Source organism: Mastigoproctus giganteus, chromosome 3 (assembly GCF_048544385.1).
Source record: "Mastigoproctus giganteus isolate SK-2022 chromosome 3, ASM4854438v1, whole genome shotgun sequence".
NCBI classification, from domain to species: Eukaryota; Metazoa; Arthropoda; class Arachnida; order Uropygi; family Thelyphonidae; genus Mastigoproctus; species Mastigoproctus giganteus.
Window position 1 is genome coordinate 16,489,735 of NC_143577.1, and position 18,488 is coordinate 16,508,222.

General features: G+C 37.5%; 1 protein-coding gene across 1 annotated transcript in view; it reads left to right on the top strand.

Annotated features, from left to right (window-relative positions):
- LOC150087742 (exonuclease mut-7 homolog) overlaps nucleotides 1–18,488 on the top strand; it is a 133,641-nt gene that overhangs the window by 91,014 nt on the left and 24,139 nt on the right. Inside the window, exons 8-10 of the mRNA XM_090370112.1 lie at nucleotides 5,227–5,387; nucleotides 7,725–7,896; nucleotides 16,685–16,743. Coding sequence (XP_090226238.1) covers nucleotides 5,227–5,387; nucleotides 7,725–7,896; nucleotides 16,685–16,743 — 392 coding nt within the window. The remainder of the gene's footprint in view (nucleotides 1–5,226; nucleotides 5,388–7,724; nucleotides 7,897–16,684; nucleotides 16,744–18,488) is intronic.

An 18,488-nucleotide genomic window follows, 5' to 3' on the forward strand; every position in this document is an offset into this window, starting at 1 on the left:
GAACCACGTGGGATGACAGTGAAGGTGTCGTCAATGTACCTGCACCACGATGTAATAGGCACTGACAGGTCCAGGAATATCTGTTCTTCCAATTCCTCCATGGCGATGTTGGCCACGACAGAGCTAACGGGGGACCCATGGCAGTACCGTTTACCTGCTTGTATTAGGAATCCACAAAGATAATAACGCTGCCTGATAAGCATGGGTTGAGGGCAGTACAGATGTCTTCTTTGGTTAGTGATGTTCTGTTCAGTAGATTTGAGTCATTCTCCTGAAGCCTCTTGGTGCAGTTTACAGCCTGTTGGACTGGAATCGATGTAAACAAGGACACTACATCAAATGACACCATAATCTCACTGTCAGAGATTGAGAGCTCTTTAATAAGGTGAATGAACTCGCCACTGTTAGTGACAGTGTGGGCAGTATTTCCCAAAAGAGGTGTAAGGAGTCATGCAATATACTTAGATAGTTCATATGTAGGTGCATTGCAGCAGGACACAGTGGGCCGGAAGGGAGCGCCTGGCTTATGAATATTAGGTAGGCCATAAAGCTGAGGCAGTTGGCACCCCATGGCCTGCAAAAGACACAGAGTCGAAGCAGAAATTTTCCCTGATTTAAACCATGCATAGACTAGTTTGTTAACCCTTGACTCCAAACGTCCCAAGACTTTGATAGGCGAATCTGTCATGGGTTTGTAGACATTTCAGTCTTGTAGCAGGACGAGGACTTTTCTACATAATCTGATCAGTCCAATATGATGGTGCGGCGTCCCTTGTTTGCGGGAAGTAGTTTGGTGTTGTCTCTTCTTATGGAGCAAAGAGCAGCGTGCTGTCAGCGGTCAAAGTTGGAGTGGGCAGGCTGTGCATTCAGAGGACTGTGACATCAGATTTTGAAGCGGATTTCGTTAGCAGCTTCTTCAGGGAGGTTTGGAAATGCTTGCTTCTACTCCCAAGTTTTGTGATCGGTGGCTTCGACGGCAAGACAGCGAACTTCATTCCGGCGTTCAAAACATTGAGCTGCTCGACAGTTAATTGTTTTCTGCTCGAATTTAAAACGAAGGAAGCGTTATTAGTTGAATGGGTGCTCGTCCTCGAGGAGTGGGCTTCTCTGCTCAAATTCACAAATTTATGTTGCTGCCGCGAACGGTAAGCATCAGTGGTACTGTTAGCTGAGAGGTAGGACCTCACCTACAGTATTTTCTAACCTTATTCATACTATTTGTCTCCAAGCTAACAGTACCTGTGAGGTTATCTGATTGAGGAGTATAAAGCCTTGAATGGCTTGAGCATTCTCAGTGCTGATGGGATTCTTCCCCTTGCTCAGAATAATCGCCTGAGAGGGCATAAATTCAAATTGAGGAAAAACAGTTGTAGGATAGATATGCAGGATAGATTTGCCTTTAGCCAGCAGGTGGTTGATTGCTGGGAAAAACTTCCATCTGTCATTGAAGAAGTTGATAGCTTAAACAGATTCAAGGCAGAACTAGACAAACAATTTGGAGCTAGTGGATGAATGAAATGAGAAGGTTTTTTTTTTTTTCCCCCCTTCTTTTTTTTTGGCCAGTGCACTCTATGGCTAATGCTAATACCAACATTGCAATGCATATAAATGTGCACAAATGATAAAGTAACTGGTTATTAGATGCTCACATTGATATGTCGCTACGAGGCACCCATTGAGCATTAAGTGAAGTGTTGCTTGGTTATCATATCACGAACTTATATATAGAGGACACCTCTAATATGAACTCCAATAAGTCAGCATTCTGATTTATTCCAACCTCATAATATCACTATGTGGTATATATTTTTAAAATATTCGCATATTTTCTCAAAGGTTAAGTTATCCTTTTCAGTTATTTGATTATTTGTAATATAAGTATTACAATAGCTTCAGTTTGCATGCACTGTTATCAAAGTAACTTTACTACAAAATGCATCGCTCTCATATTGTAAAGATGCTGTACTGCAAGTTGCCTTGTTATTGTAATGCACACTTTAAATAAAATGTACTGCTCTGATGGGAGAAGCGTATTGCTATTTATTTGAAATGAATGCCAGTGCACATGGGTAATTGCAGTCACTTCATATAAAAATTTAAATAAAAAATAACAGTAACACTCCATCTTCCATATTATACATCTTACAATTAAAATTATGTACCTGATATTGCCATCAGTTACATAAATAACTGATTTTATATGTACTGAAGAAGTGTGTGTGTGTGTACAAAGAACATAATGTATACAGATTGTTTCTTCAGTTTACTAAAATTGCATTTATGCAAATTAAAATATGTATACTTTTATTTATTTTTGAATAAATATTTGTATATTATACAATGTCCAGGCTCCCACAAACTGAAATTCCATAAACCAGCACTGGTCTGATTCTGGGATTGCCAGATTGGCATACCCTGATCTATATTCAAGACACAAACCCTTGCACACTAATTGGCTGCACCATTCATCTAGCTTTATATACCACATTTCACCGCTTATGGCAGTGTATTCTTCACTTATCTTGTTTCCAGAAATAAATGTTATCTGTTCCATTAAAATTCTAGTTCACAAAACAATGGAACCAAGAGCTTCTTGTCTTAAGAGCTCATTAGAATATGATCTTAAATATTATATTATTGGCTGCCACTAGAAGTAATAATAATAAAAAAAAAATAATTCGAATTAGTTCAGTTATGGCTTGGTTATTACAGATGGGCTGCAGAAGTCAGAATGAACTGAGAAAGTTATCATAAATTCAGGTAAATAATTTTTATTTTTTTTTTTTTATTATTATTATTTATTTATTTTTTTTTTTTTCACAACTGTAGTTGTCTGAGTGAGCTCATAATTTGCCACAATAAGTGGACACTTGAGATAGAAATGAATAAGTTACAGGGTTAGCCCTGTAACTTATTCAGGATAAAAATCTTTGCATTCTGAATAATTGCTATTTTTCAGCTGTATGACTTCCATAAATAAAAACATAGCTACAAAATGTAGTAGATAGGTTAAATTTCGGTTAGGTGAAAGAATACTGATTAATACAGTCATATTTAAGATCTGTTCTTATCCATTCACTGTGAAACTTATTTATTAAACCAGTAATCAATTTTGTATATAAACTTATCTGCATTATTTGAGGAATTTTAATAGAAACAAAGCTATCAGGAGGAATATTTGTGTACAAGTAAATACTAGGGCAACAGATGATACATTAATTAACAGATATTACATTTTGTATACTTTATAGCAGTGTTTCTCAAAGGGTGTGCCGCGTCACATTAGTGTGCCGCAAAATTTTCCAAGTGTGCCGCAAAATTTAGAAATTTCTTCTTCTATGACTACGTAGGTGTGCCGCGAAATTTTTCTTCTTTGGAAAATGTGCCACGAGAGTAAAAAGATTGAGAAACACTGCTTTATAGCAATATCCAGTTTACAGATTTCTATTATTGAGAACCAACAAAGAAGGTATTTTTAGAGATCATATGGTTACCAATCATGTTGTATTGATAAAATGTTGTATACCAGCAATACAACCTTCATTATGCAGAATGTTTTCAGAATTATTACTAAATTTCAAAAAGATGTTATATAATTTTAAGTAACACTTACTAACTTTGATTTGGGACTAGTAATATGTAGAAATTATACAAACGTAGTAAAGATAATGAAATAAGGGAAATTTTTAAATTTTCAGCAAATATTTAATGACAAATCCCCATGCCTGAGGCTTCTTAATCTGGAATATTTTGTTTTCCTTTGGCTCAATATGCTTTTACTTCATTCTGTCAAATTCATTTATTGCTTCTTATCATAGAACTATGTGACTTTCTTTCTTTCTTTGAAACTTGACTTTCTTCGGTACACTTTTTCTTGGTGATTTTAATGTTCAACACTCCTCCAGTTGGCTTCAATTTTCTATTGCTAATGACCTTACACAACTTATTCATTTATCTACTTGCAGACAGTGCCAACCACACACACACACACACACACACACACACACACACACACACACACACACACACACACACACCACTCAATGCGTTTCCTCTCCACAGACCTTCAAATTATGCAGTTAATGTTAGTTGTTTTCTAAGTTTGAGGTCTACAAAGGCCTGGGCTTGGCCTGAGGGTCTTGGATTGGGAAAAACATTTGAACATGAGCTCGGATTATATTTATCCGATATCTAACATAAAAGTTAATGCATTTGCATTAACTTTTATGCAAGCATTTTTATGTAAGCAAATTTCATTTTGTATTTTTTTTTCTTTTATTTTTACTATGCAGTCAGTAGACAAAATGGGATAAGTTGCTTAAATAGCAAACCCACTGTTGCTGTAGGTTTTTTTTTTTTTTTTTTGTAATAATGCTGTACTTTAAAATAAAAGTATTAAATAGTATTGCTTTACATACTTAAAAAATAAAATTTCAATATTGTCAGTTTTTATAATGATTCAACATTTCCAAACATGACATGTTTACGGGAACAACATAATCTAATAGCCGCCATAGTTGAGTGGTCAAACACAAGGGTACAAAAGCTGTGTTTTTCTTAACAGGTACCCCTTGATTAAGGTATTCCCGAAAACCATTGAATGGGCGAAGACCAACATCTTGAAAATCATAAATCATTTTCAATAGTAAATAGTATAATATGGCTATGCTCTGGATCAAACTGGGATTTCCCCCAGCTCCACTCCCACTGAAAGATGTACTGTTATTATTATTATTAGCCATATGGTGCAAGGAAGTCTGAGGCTTATGCTGCACCAGCCAAAAAAAATTCCCGAGTTACCCTGGGGGGAATCACCAAGAAAGAGAAGAATGATGATACCCAGCTCAGGACCCTAGGTGTGCCAAGCCCATACTCACCAGATGTGAGCCCATTGGGGTTACTTTGAGTTACAAACACCAAGTAGTAATATATCGTACTACTTTGTGTTAACTGTAGTGTAATTACAGAGAACACTAACTGTGGTCAGTAGCAACAACTTATAAAATATACAAAGTGCTCATCCTTGTTAAATTAAAACAACCAAATCCAATTGCTCCATGTATTACTTAATCCACTATAAATATATAAAAAATAAAAATTCTACCATGCACAATGCATTTAAAAATATTAATGCAGTATTGATGTATCCCTCTAAAAGTATAGCTTTTCATGAAATTTAAATCTACAATGACAGAGTTTAAATACAACAATGTTTCTTTACTCCAGGTACTTATAGAAACAGATCGAAACCTTCAGAGAGCTTTAATAAGAGATTTGGCTCTCCACAAAGATTTTGAATATGCTGTAAAATGGGCAAGATATTACAATATTCCAGAATCTGAGTGGCCACAAAAATTATTAAGATCAGATTACTGGAATAATCGGAGGTAAGAATAATATTTCTACAGTAACATTTTGGTTTATCTCTGTTAATTTTAAATAGATGGAAGTGAATTCGGAGTTATGTAAGAGAGATTTTATATTTTCTCTTATAGTTGTTGAAAAAGATATTGTGTGAGTGTTGATCACTGATTAAGTGTAGCTAAGTTATATTTCAGATACAGTTAAACATCTTCCATAACAAAATGCCTGAATTGCCAAAAAAATTACATTATAGAGAATTTTGCTGCAGAGGAGCTAGCTGTTCTTCACATAATATATCCTCACTATCCTGTCAAAAAAAAGGTTACATGACTGGACTCTGCATTGTGTAAACCATTCACTATTTTTGGAATCCCTACATCCCTTGGGTAGTGCACCGGGGTATGGGTTAACTAACCTCTTGGCATGAAATTTTTTACAAAGGTACTTAAGAGTATTCTAAATAAGGTATGAAAATTCATACCTTATTTATCTGTTCCAGGAAAATTAATGGAGGCTCTGGTTAAAGAAGCACTGCAGGATCATCTAGACAAGAATTCAGTTATAGCTCAGACGCAGCATGGTTTTGTTAAGGGCAGGTCTTGCCTGACCAATTTGATTGGATACTATGATGTAGTCACAAAAGAACTGGATGCAGGGAATAACTTTGATATTATATATTTGGATCTTAGAAAGGCTTTTGATACTGTTGCACATGGAAGACTGCTGCACAAATTGGAGCAGTGTGGCATTGGAGGCAAATTGCTGCTATGGATAAGGGGATGGTTGAGTGGCAGAAGACAGAGTGGTAATCAATGGACACTGCTCAACGTGGACTAATGTTATTAGTGGAGTTCCTCAGGGTTCAGTGTTGGGTCCGTTGTTGTTTTCGGTGTTTATGAGTGATATTGATGATGGTATATCAAGTTTAATGTCCAAGTTTGCAGATGATACAAAGGTTGGCAGGGTTGTTAAGGACACTACTGACGCTATGCTGCTGCAACAGGATCTGGAAAGGTTGAACAGATGGGCTGAGAGGTGGCAAATGAAGTTTAACATTGACAAATGTAAAGTACTACATATGGGAAACAGTAACCCTAGAGCAACGTATCAACTCTGCGGTACTACACTGACAGTGGTGGAGAATGAAAAGGACCTGGGGGTAATTGTGCAGGCAGATATGAAGTTCTCTGAGCAGTGCAGACGAGCTGCAAGAGTAGCTCATGGTGTCTTGTCAGTGATATACAGGAATTTTTCTAGCAGTGATAAGAAGGTGATTATTCCCTTGTATAAGGCAATGGTTAGGCCACATCTTGAGTACTGTATACAGGTCTGCAAGCCTCATTTCAAGAAGGATGTAGAACTGCTGGAACGGGTACAGAGAAGGGCAACAAGATTAGTGAATGGAACAAAGGGTTGCTCTTACGAAGAAAGGCTTAAGTTTTGCAAATTACAGAGTCTGGAGACTAGGCACCGGCGAGGTGTATAAGGCTTTGAATGGTTTGAGCATGCTCAATGCCAATGGGATTCTTCCTCTTGCTCAGAATAATCACCTCAGAGGGCATAAATCCAAATTGAGGAAGGACGGATGTCGGATAGATGTGCGGAAATTTGCCTTTGGCCAGCGGGTGGTTGGTTGGTGGAACCGACTTCCATCATTTGTTGTTGAAGTTGATAGCCTAAACAAATTTAAGGCTCAACTGGACAGGTATTTCGAACGAACGGAGGGGTGAAATGGGAGTGGTGTGTTTTTTGTTTTTTTTTTTGGCTGATGCTGAATAAGCTTGCTTTCTTGCATCATATGCCTCTACTAATGCTAATGCTAAATTTGAAAAAGATTAGAACTGTTGTTGACGTCCCCCTTATTTAATTGGTACTGACTGTGGTTTTAACCTCATTGTAGTTCAGTGGAATTTTTCATGAAATGCTAAGTTGAGGTGGTAGCATAAAGATTTCTATAGGAGAAACTTTTTTTCTTTTAAAGTATAATTTTCAAATATTATATTGATAATTCGTGAAAACAGCTCTGAATTGCCTTGTGTTAATATAAATAAAACGGTGTAAACCCAATTTGTTCCCAATGCTATGTGATTAAACACATTTTGTATGAATATGTGAAACTACATAAAAGTTAATTCTTAAAGCAACAGTTTAAAATATTCTGTTTCTAAAGTACTGTTTATGGGAAATTTTATATTTCAAATAGTTGTTTTGTCTGGCGGGTTCATGAGTTAGCTTTAGTTCAAGAAGTTAAGTGTACCATAAACAACGGATATGAGCTATTTGACCTGTAATCAAAGTAAATTTTTATTCATGGTTGTTAATTAATTAGATTTGATAAATATAATTTATTTATCTTCCAGGTCGCAGGATAAATTTTATACAGCAAGAAAAGAAAAGAATTCAAATGCAAGTAAAGAAAAGAATTCAGTTGCAAGTAAAGAAAATTTTTTAACATTTCCTCTGAAGACCTGTGATATTGAAATGGTGTGCACAACAGAACAATTTATACGATGTATGAACAGTGTTAATGAGGTATGTGTTTTATTTATTATTATAATTTTTTTATGAAAACCCCGAACACAAGAGGTATTAAAACCTATAGTACTTAGTACTGTGCTTGGGTTGGAGGTTGAGAAGACAAAAGAAGATATTTATTGACATTAGACTTGAACTTTTGTAGACTGTAATTTTCAGGAAATACATACGAAGGAAGGTTTTTCCGGAAAACGGCAGTTGAATGAAATTTTTGGATATGGCGTACACATGGTAAGAATATACCCAGATCCTTGACATAACGTGGCCTCGACAATGCCCCCCATACACACTACTCAGACTCCCTCCAATCACTATCTGGCAGGGTAGAGGTAGCAAGATTATACACTAGCTGATCCTGAAGACTCCTAAAGATTAACCATTAGTTTGGTCCAGTGTACTAACTAGTAGCTTAAGGAAGATTGAATCTCACTATGATGTTCATCATAACCTCAAAAGTCATCAGTCATACTGCATGATGGAAGAGGTGGGGAAGGGTTGACCGGAACTTAGCTCCGGAGACTAAACATGGGTTCCACCACTTCAAGCCTCCAATAAGCAAAGTGGTGGTATTGCATCGGTTGATGAGTCATCTACCACCTAGTATTGCCTGGTAACACAGAGGGGCGGCATTCCTCCATGTGGTGTGGGTACCACACCCCAACCCCTGCTTACGTTGGTTCACACCTGGGAGGTCACCCACAGTGTGTTTGTGCATGGAGGTTATACCCAGGATTACTAACAGTTCCACCATAGTGAAGGTGCAAGCAGAGGATTTGGCTGTCACAGACCGTCTGGACACCGAAATTGGGTCCACTTGACTTGAATGTCACCCGAATATCAGTTCCATCAGCGTTTTAGACTCCCAGGTAGCAAGTACAGCTTGTCTGGCATGTCTCTCAGACATGCCAGACAAGTAGCCAGGTGGGAAGGAGCAGCAGTACGTAGCACACGCTTCTTGATTAGACCGGGGTTCGAGCCCGTCACCACCAAATACGAAGGATGTGGAAAGGTCAGGGAATGACCACTGCATATCCCAGAGCAATATGGCTTTAGTTGCTAATGCTCTTAAAAACCAAATAACTAAGAACTAGCTTACTTCCTTTGCTGCCTTCTTTAATATAACTGGATAGATCCTGCCCACCCCAGTTGCCTTTCTTATGTTTAACTTCAACAATTTCTCCTTCACTTTGCTCTCAGTTATTACAAAATCACTTAGCTCCCTTTTAGAGTTTGATAAAATTCTGGCATTCCATTCATTGAATAACTCATGTGTGAATGTAGATGCAAAATACTCATTCAGTTTATCAGCTACTTCAGCATGATCATCAATAGTCAACCCATCTATGTTAAGTGGTCCAATCTGATTCATCCCTTTCCTTCTAGAGTTTACATAAGTAAAGAATTCTATGCTGTTTTTCTTTGCATCCTTTGCCTGTCTAACCTCCTTTGTGACTTGATTACAGACAAGCTTATATCTGCCTTCTGTGTCACCTGATAATTTATGTGCATCCCATACATTTTTCTTCTCTGCTACAATGCACCTCCATAGCCAGGTGGGCAGGAGCAGCAGTGCGTAGCATGCACTTCTTGATTAGACTGGGGTTCGAGCCCGTGACCACCAAATATGGAGGAAAGGTCAGGGAATGTCCACCGCGTATCCCCGGAGCAGTATGGCCTTAGTTGCTAATGCACCTAAAAACCAAATAACAAACAAGCATTCTCTTCTACAAGCCTCAGTAATTTATCTGACATCCGTTTAGGCCTGAACCTTGAACAGTATTTCCATCGAAATACTGATGTTACCAACGTTGAATTCTAAATGACAAGCCTTCAGTCGCTGAAGGCTCCCCATTTAGAATTCTACGTTGGTAATGTCATCAGTTGATCTGATCCCACTGTGCAGAATTTAAAAACTGTCTGAGACCCCTGTAGTCACCTTTACGAAAGCAAAAGCCCCTCTCTTTAGCCTTGATGGTAGTTACCTCTTTAAATAATTCCCATATCAGTACATTGTGATCACTGTCACCCAGTGGTTCCTTTATCTGCAAATTCTGAATGCATGAATAATCAACTGATAATTAGATCAGGAGTATTACTCCCTCTGGTTGCCTGTCAAACATGCTGCTGTAGAAAACAGTCATCCAATAAATCCAAAAAAGTCTTGCTAGTGTGCGAGTGACAAATCTACAAGTTCCAGTCAATATCTGGAAAGTGAAAATCCCCCCCCCCCCTCATTATCAGACATTCTGATTTACTGGCCCACTCTTTCTCTGCACAATTGCTCATTATACTCACCTACTCTCATTTTTCTTTTCCCAGTGCTTATGTCAAACCAAACAGACTCAACATTGCATTGTCCACCAACTTCAATTGGATGCACTTCCTTAGATTTTGTTTCTCTTAACTAACTGCATAACCCCTCCTCCCTTCCTGTCCTGTCTATCCTTTCTGTACACATTGTACTGAAATTTATTAACTATACTCCTAGTGGTGTACATGCAAGTATACATGCATCTGTTTCTACTCTTAGTTACCCTAACACAGCCCATGTATTTATTTGTTACACTATGACTCCTAACAGTCCTGGAAATCTCCATTGGCTTTCTTTCCATGTTGCTGTTCATTCTAATAGAAGCAGTGCAAGAATTACTTTTGACTCTGCATGCAGCCACTGTTAATCTTTTAGTCTGTGTATCCCCCAACTAGCCTTTTTCTGACCCACCTAACACTGCCTCGATAGCATCAGAAAATATTCTTGCACCCTTTCTATTTAAGTGTACCCCATCCCTGTAGATTCAGTCTCTTCTGTCAACAAGCACATACCAGGCTGAAAAAAAATTCTACCCCTTGAGCCTTGCACAATCTCTCCAGGGCCGAATTGATCGACAAAGGCTCTCATATACTCCCTCCTATCGTGTCTGGGCAGAATTGCAGACACTTTCACGTTCAACCCTAACTCGCGACTTTTTTTTTTTTTTTTTTTTTTTTCAACATTGACCTGTCTATCCTTTCTGTACACATTCTACAGTGTACTTGTTGAGTAAATTTGCAGATTTCTTACTCTTGATGTCATTAGTTCCAACGTGTACAGCAATATCACTTTTTGCACCCTTAAAAGATATCTGCTCTACAATATCATCAACTTTTGGCCCTGGCAGACATACCCTGGTCCTGTTCCACCTATCCTTGCATAGTATATTGCCCGTCTCCCTGACAGTAGTCACCAACAATAACTAGTTCCTGTGGGACCAGTGCACTCTGCCTTGGACATTGCCTCTGTGTTGCACAGGAGTGAGCCCTGCCACTGAGCTGAGCAGTTAAGATCTTGATGGGCCCCTCATGTTAATTTCTTCAGCATTTACCCTACACCTCAAGCTCTTATAGACGCCCATCAGAACGTGGAGTTGGCACCTAATTTCTTGACACTCTAGGCATCTAGCACACAAAAAAAAAGACATCCTCGTTGGCTAGATCATGTCCTGTTTTAGAAAGTTCAGCAAACATTTCACATATGCATATTTTTTGAGACTGTGATGCGTTGGAGAATCACCCCCTTTGTTTCTCTCCCGAGTCACAGCACTCTCGCTAGTCTGTGATCTTTGCTTCACAGCTTTAGTCTGGGTCATGATATCCATTTAAATACAGTTTAATTCACAATGAAATTTAATAAGATTAATAAATATTTCTGAATAATTGATAATACTATACTAAGCTAACAGATTCCTAATACAGTACTTCGTATTACGTTATCTAGTTTTACATTATACTTTACACTATCAGTTCAAGATATATATGTTACGCTATTTCTTATCGATTACAATATGGCGGTTAGTTCAACAATATTGGTGCTAACACCGGGAGTTGTAATTTCCAAAAATCACTAGTTAAATTCAAAATAAGAAGCTAACGAATGGTACTAAACCTGTTTAATATCTTTGTAAAACATAATGTAGTATGTTAATTAACGAAGAATACACATAAACTATTAAAAATACTTATCCCTTTACAGCAGCCAAAAATCCACCAACTGTTCTCTTCCGTGATTAGAGTTCCGTTGAAGAAGACTGCTGTTTGTGACAGAATAAAATGCTTTTATATCAATGTAGTGCTCTTAAAATATGCTAAACAATTAGGTTTAAACCCAATAATATCATATCCTCCAGATCTTCCAACTTATTCATAAGTTTTCTGATTATCAGATGCCTTCCAGTTTTCTGACATTTAGTTTTCTTCTAATCTTAGTCAAGTTTGTTTTTGCTTCCACAAAACTAATTGGGTGCAGAACTTGTTTTTTGAGTAATGGCTATTTTGATGGTAAATTGGTTTTCCCTGATGCAGTTTTATTAACTTAAATATGACTCACTTGGCAGCTTGAAATCTCTTCATTGTTTTGCAATCAGAAGATTTCTGTTGCTGTAAGTAAACATGCTATAGTCTTCTGAACCCTCTATAGAAAATCTGCTGGCTGCCAACCCAAGTTCATAGTTTACTAAATGTATTGCTGCTTCTTTCAATTCAGTGATATTATCAACTTGTGATAAAGTTTTCTGTGAATTCATCATTGTCTACTCCCGATTGCTTCATCCCCAAACTTGTGTGAAATTCATGACATCTGTATTTGCTTGTTGGTCTTTAATAGCTCTTATTGATGGTTGGATGGCCCTTTACTAATTTATTGGTGGGGAGGGTAGTGTTTTTGCTTGTATTTCTGGTCTTCTGAACAATGGCAACTGTATAGCAGTATATATTTAAAGCAGTTACCATCCTGTACATTTATTTTATTGGAAATAAACATTTATTGGAATTAGTTTTTAATAATCAGTATTGTTTTTATTAATCATTATAGTAGTTAACCTTTATTACTTTCTAAATTGAGGGAGGGTATTATGCCTGGTCTATATTATATGCCTTGTGCTGAAAATAAAATATGCAGAAAGAAGTTTGCTTGATGATAGTTTGCTAACTGAACAATCACAGCACACTTTTTTGGGTATTTTATTATGACTGTATTTATTACTTTTGCCTTTTTATTAATGCAGAAATATAGTTTAATATTTTACTAATTAAAACAGGCAAGCATATACACTGCTCTACCATTAATATCCGGACACCGGCCTTTAGACAAAAAAAAAGAGCTTTTATTGTGTCATTTAATATTTTATGCTGAAACCTTTTTCTTTTGTGACGGCCTTCAATCTTCATGCCAACTCTCAACCAGCTTTTTATAAATGTCAGGTTATATGTTCCTCCACTCAGCCTTGTTCTTTGGGAGATCTTGTGTGCACATATCTGATGATCCAATACATCCCAAAGATGCTCGATAGGGTTCAGATTAGGACTCGGCTGGCCAATCCAACTTTTCCACACCCATGTCCTCAAACCACTCTGTTATGCCCTGGGCATTATGGCATGATGCATTGTCTTGTTGATACAGGTATTGGCCTTTCCCAAAGTATTGCCATAATGTTGGAAGTGCATAATTGTACAGGTATTGCACAGCATTCATGGTTTTGTCGAAAACAACTAATGCACCCAAGCCAAATCATGAAAAGCAGCCCCATACCATGACACTGCCTCCACCAAACTTCATTGTTGGCAGGATACAATCAGGAAGGAACTGTTCTCCTGGCATTCACCACACTCAGGAACGGCCATTAGACTGGTAGAATGCAAATCACGACTCGTCTGTCCATAGGACTGTTTTCCACAGCTCCACAGTCCAGGATTTGTGCTCCTTACACCACATTAATCGGTGTCTAGCATTTGTTGAGGTGAACAATGGCTTGTGAACAGCTGCACAGCCATTGTAACTCATATCATGGAGTGTCCTTCGTATTGTACTAGTGCTGACATTAGTCCCACAGAGGTAGCCAGGTGGGCAGGAGCAGCAGTGCATAGCACACACTTCTTGATTAGACTGGGTTTTCGAGCCTGTGATCACCAAATACAGAGGATGTGGAAAGGTCAGGGAATGACCACCGCATATCCTCGGAGCAATATAGCCTTGGTTGCTAATGCTCCTAAAAACCAAATAACAAACAACTCTCACAGAGGGTTTGTGTTACTTGAGGCAATGGCACATTACAATTTGGTGCACAGTTCTTTGCAGAATTCTATTGTCCCATTCTGTTAGTTTTCAGGATTTACTGGGCCGTTTTTTGGCAGATCAGTCCCATTCCACGTCCATTTGCATACGATGTCACTAACCATTGACCTAGGGATTCCCAGAGTGACTGCAATGTCTCATACAGAACGCTTGTTCATGTGTCATCCTATTATTTCACATTGGAAGTCTGTTAATTCTGTTGAACATCTCATCTTGCATGCCCACTTTTGCAATTGTCTGTTCAAAGCCCAGTGTGCATATTTATAGCAGGTTCTGTGATGTGTTCCATGCATAGAATCTGTTTCCCCATCCATGGACGGGTGTCTGGATATTAATTGTAGGACAGTGTATAGACTTCATTCCTGATTACGACTTCTAATTGATATTCAAAATAGTGTGTATGTACTGTTCAGAAAACTGGAAGATTTCTTTTGTTTCATATTCCAAGAAATTATGATCCAGCAACACACTCTCAAAAATAAAACCATCATAATGTGTTTTCTTCTCTGGAGAAACTTTTTTTTTTTTTTTTACTGATTTTAGGAACATTTATGCTTTGTTTGGTCCTAGAGATTTCCAGTAGCCAGAAAGTTTTCTGTAAGTCATTGGGGGGGAAAAAAAAGAAATAAAACTAAATCTAAAATTCCTTACTTTTATTCCTGTGTTCAGATCCTCTTGAACCATTGGTGAAAATATCCCATGTGGGTTATTTACACTTCTGTTTAATTTTTCTCCTTATATTATTTTTTTGAAAAATAGAACATTTCCAAAATGACTATAGGAAATCACTTTGGTAACTTCACTCTGATTGTCTCTTTCCCAAATTTTTATGGATGATCCAAAGGGATAAAAAAATAAATAAGAATAAAATAATAAAGTTAATTAAAAAATCACAAATGCAGATATTGACAAAAGGTGAGATGCTGATACATTCTTTGTTTATTATTATTATTATTCAGATTTTTACCATTTATTTTGACAATACAAAAGTGTGGTTAGATTTAATAATAGCTCCAACATTTGATGGAAGTATAATATCTGCCGCTCCTACCTGCAAGATTTGGGAATAGAATTTGACCCAAAACTTGGCTTCTATGCTCATGTAGACAAGCTCACGTCCAGAGCAGCCTCTCTTCGATGGGTAGCTAAACAGCAATTAATCTGTTAAGGATCCTCAGATAATTAGGAAATTCATTAGGACAGTAATTTATTCTTCACTCCTCTATGCTGCTGAAGTGTGGGCATCAGCAACTACTACAACGAAGAAGCCAATCCTCACCACAGAATTCTGGCTCATTAAATGGGCTAACCGGAAAGCTTGTCTCCCACCTCAGGATAGAACTACAACCTTAGCTACTTCACTGGAGATGTAGCGACTACCTGGTATTATTAAAGTATGGCAACTGGTAGCCACAGTTAAGATGTCCACAGACCAAATCTCAACACCGTCCATTTGGAATTTGTGCTACTGGCAAATACCCAAGCTAGAACTTCAGTCAACTCCAATCCTCTGCTCAAAGCATCGGAGACTTTGTATCTCAGATTGCTTCCTCCCAAATCAAATGCTAACAGATGTACGGCACCTCAATGCTGACTGGAATAAGTTCTGCAATAATAAAAGCTATAGGAAAAAGGTCTTAGCAGCTCGCTCAAATCACAGAAACAAATAAAAACAAGCTTGTGTTCCTCTTTACACCATCTGCCAAGCTTTCCTGTGCTTTGAAGAAATTTGTCCGCTATGTGTGGTGGAAAAGTCTCACTATACCCACACATCTTTAAACAAGTGCCCATCGATGCGTCTTCACAGAGAAGCTATGAGCAGCATTCGTATATATTATTGTAAATTTAACCTTACGTGATGCAACATGTAAATATAGTTTATACTGCATTATGTAAAGAATCATAATAACATGTTAATTTTTTTTTTTTTAATTTTTACTTTTTATATCATTATGTTCACAATTAATTATTTAATTCTAATGTGAGCCCCTCGTCTTTGGCTGTGACAGAATAGACAACTTTACTTATGTATATTGTATTCATCTAGTTGCAGTAAAGATATTCTCTGTCTCTCTCTCTCTCTTGTTGGAAAAGTGGCATCACTAGCTGCTGAAGTTGAAATGTTTCATTCTGTTCATTTACCCAGGATGTTGCACCTGTCCTGTGTAATTGAACAGAATTAAATAAATAAAAAACAAAGAACTTTAAATACAGTTTGTTGCATTTCATGATGACATGTGTAATTTATGCACTGCACATGCATTAATTAGGTTCAATAATTTGGACGACAAGGCTGGGAACACTGTTCAGACAATACCAGAATACAGTTCTGCATCTCTATTAAAAGTCTTCAGATTTTTAATGTCTATAAGTTGGCAAGTATTTAATGGAAATGCAAAGCAAGCAGTGATAATTAGAAACATAAATGGACAGAACCTGTGATGTGGATGTTAGAACAAAATTACATACATTGTACTAAATTGCAAATCAGTTGGTAAAAGATGAACGGGACATGTACTTATGGACTTTTTTTTATAGTGCCTTGGCCAAATTCTGTGACTAGTTATGTTGAAATGAGAAGATGATTTAGGTAATGTTGCTAGGTGCTATTTGTATAGCCGCTTTTAATTTTTCTTATTTGACTAGTTTTTCTCTCTCTCTTTTTTTTTTTTTTTTTAGTGCCACATGGTAGCTTTAGATGCTGAATGGAGACCATCCTTTGGTTTGGAACCAACCCGGTAAGCTTCACATTTCATTATTACTCAGCCTTTTATTTTAAAAGTTTAAATTATTTCCTTGTGACCAGCATACTTATTTATTTATTTTTCATTATTAATTTAGGCATTGATATTACAAGGGAAAAAAAGAAAGTAATGTAGTAGCCTCTCATTAATTCAAAGTCAATAAGCTAAATTTCTAAATATCTAGAACTAAATTTAATGCAGAACTATATTAAATTCAATTTGAATTAAATAGAATTTTAAAGCATTATTCCTATAGAGCGTTTGATTGGAAGGTTGTCAGAGTGTAACTGATAATTGCACAGCTCACAGTGTTATTCCAATATTAGGTGAGTCAGACAACTGTTAGTTTGGGGAGATTCATGGACTAAAATATTAACAGTAGCCACAGGCAGAGGCAAAAGTGATTCTTGCACTGCTTCTTTGTAATGAGCAGCAGCCAGGAGAACAAGTTGCTGGGAGTCATCATGGAACAAGTAAATACATGGGCTGTGTTAGGGTAGCTAATAGTAAGAACAAGTGCATGTATACTTGCATGTACACAAATGCCAGGAGTATAGTAAATAAATTTTATGAATTTGAAGTGCTGATCAAGGCATCAAAGGCAGATATTGTTAGGATATCAGAGGCATGGCCTATAGCACACTCCTACTCTCACATGTCACACAGATATAAGCAGTGCAGAATTGGAATTTGAGGAGCACAATGTGTACAGAAAGGATAGGAAGGGAGGAGGGGTTATGCTGTTAGTTGAGAAACACAAAATCTAAGGAAGTGCATCCAGTTGACATGGGTGGACAGTGCAATGTTAAGTCTGTTTGATGTGGCATAAATGCTGGGAAAGGGAAAATGAGAGTAGGAGTGTGCTATAGGCCGAATAACTCTACTCTGATGAGTACAATGAACAGTTGTACAGAGAAATAGTGTGGGGGCCAGTAAATCAGAATGTCTTGTAATGGGGGATTTTAACTTTCCAGATATTACCTATAACTTGTAGTTGGTCATTCACACGCTAGCAAGACTTTTGTGGATTTATTGGAGGATTGTTTTCTACAGCAACATGTTCGAGGGGCAACCAGAGGGAGTAATACTCTTGATCTGATTATCAGCAGTGATTATTGGTGCCTCCGTAGCCAGGTGGGCAGGAGCAGCAGTGCGTAGTACACGCTTCTTGATCACACCGCAGTTCGAGCCCGCGACCACCAAATACGGAGCATGCAGAAAGGTCAGGAAATGACCGCCGCATTTCCCCAGAGCAATATGGCCTTTGTTGCTAATGCTCCTAAAAACCAAATAACAACAACAGCAGTGATTATTCATGCATAAAGAATTTGCAGATAAAGGACATGGATCGCAGATAAAGGATCGCAGTGTACTGATGTGGGATTTGCTTAAAGATGTACCTACCATCAAGGGTAAAGGGAAGGGTTTTTGTTTTCGTAAAGGTGACTACAGTGGTCTCAGACAGTTTTTAAATTCTATACAGTGGGATCAACTAATGATGTTACCAGCGGTGAATTCTAAATGGGAAGCCTTCAGGGACTTAATCTTGGAGGCTACTAGGCTTTTCATACCAACTAAGAAATACTCTTCAAGGTTCAGGCCTAAATGGATGTCAGATGAATTAATGAGGCTCATGGCACAGAATAAAAATGCATAGGATGCATATAAATTATCAGGCAACACAGAACCCTATGGAAGATATAAGCTAGTCTGTAATCAAGTCACAAAGGAGGTTAGGC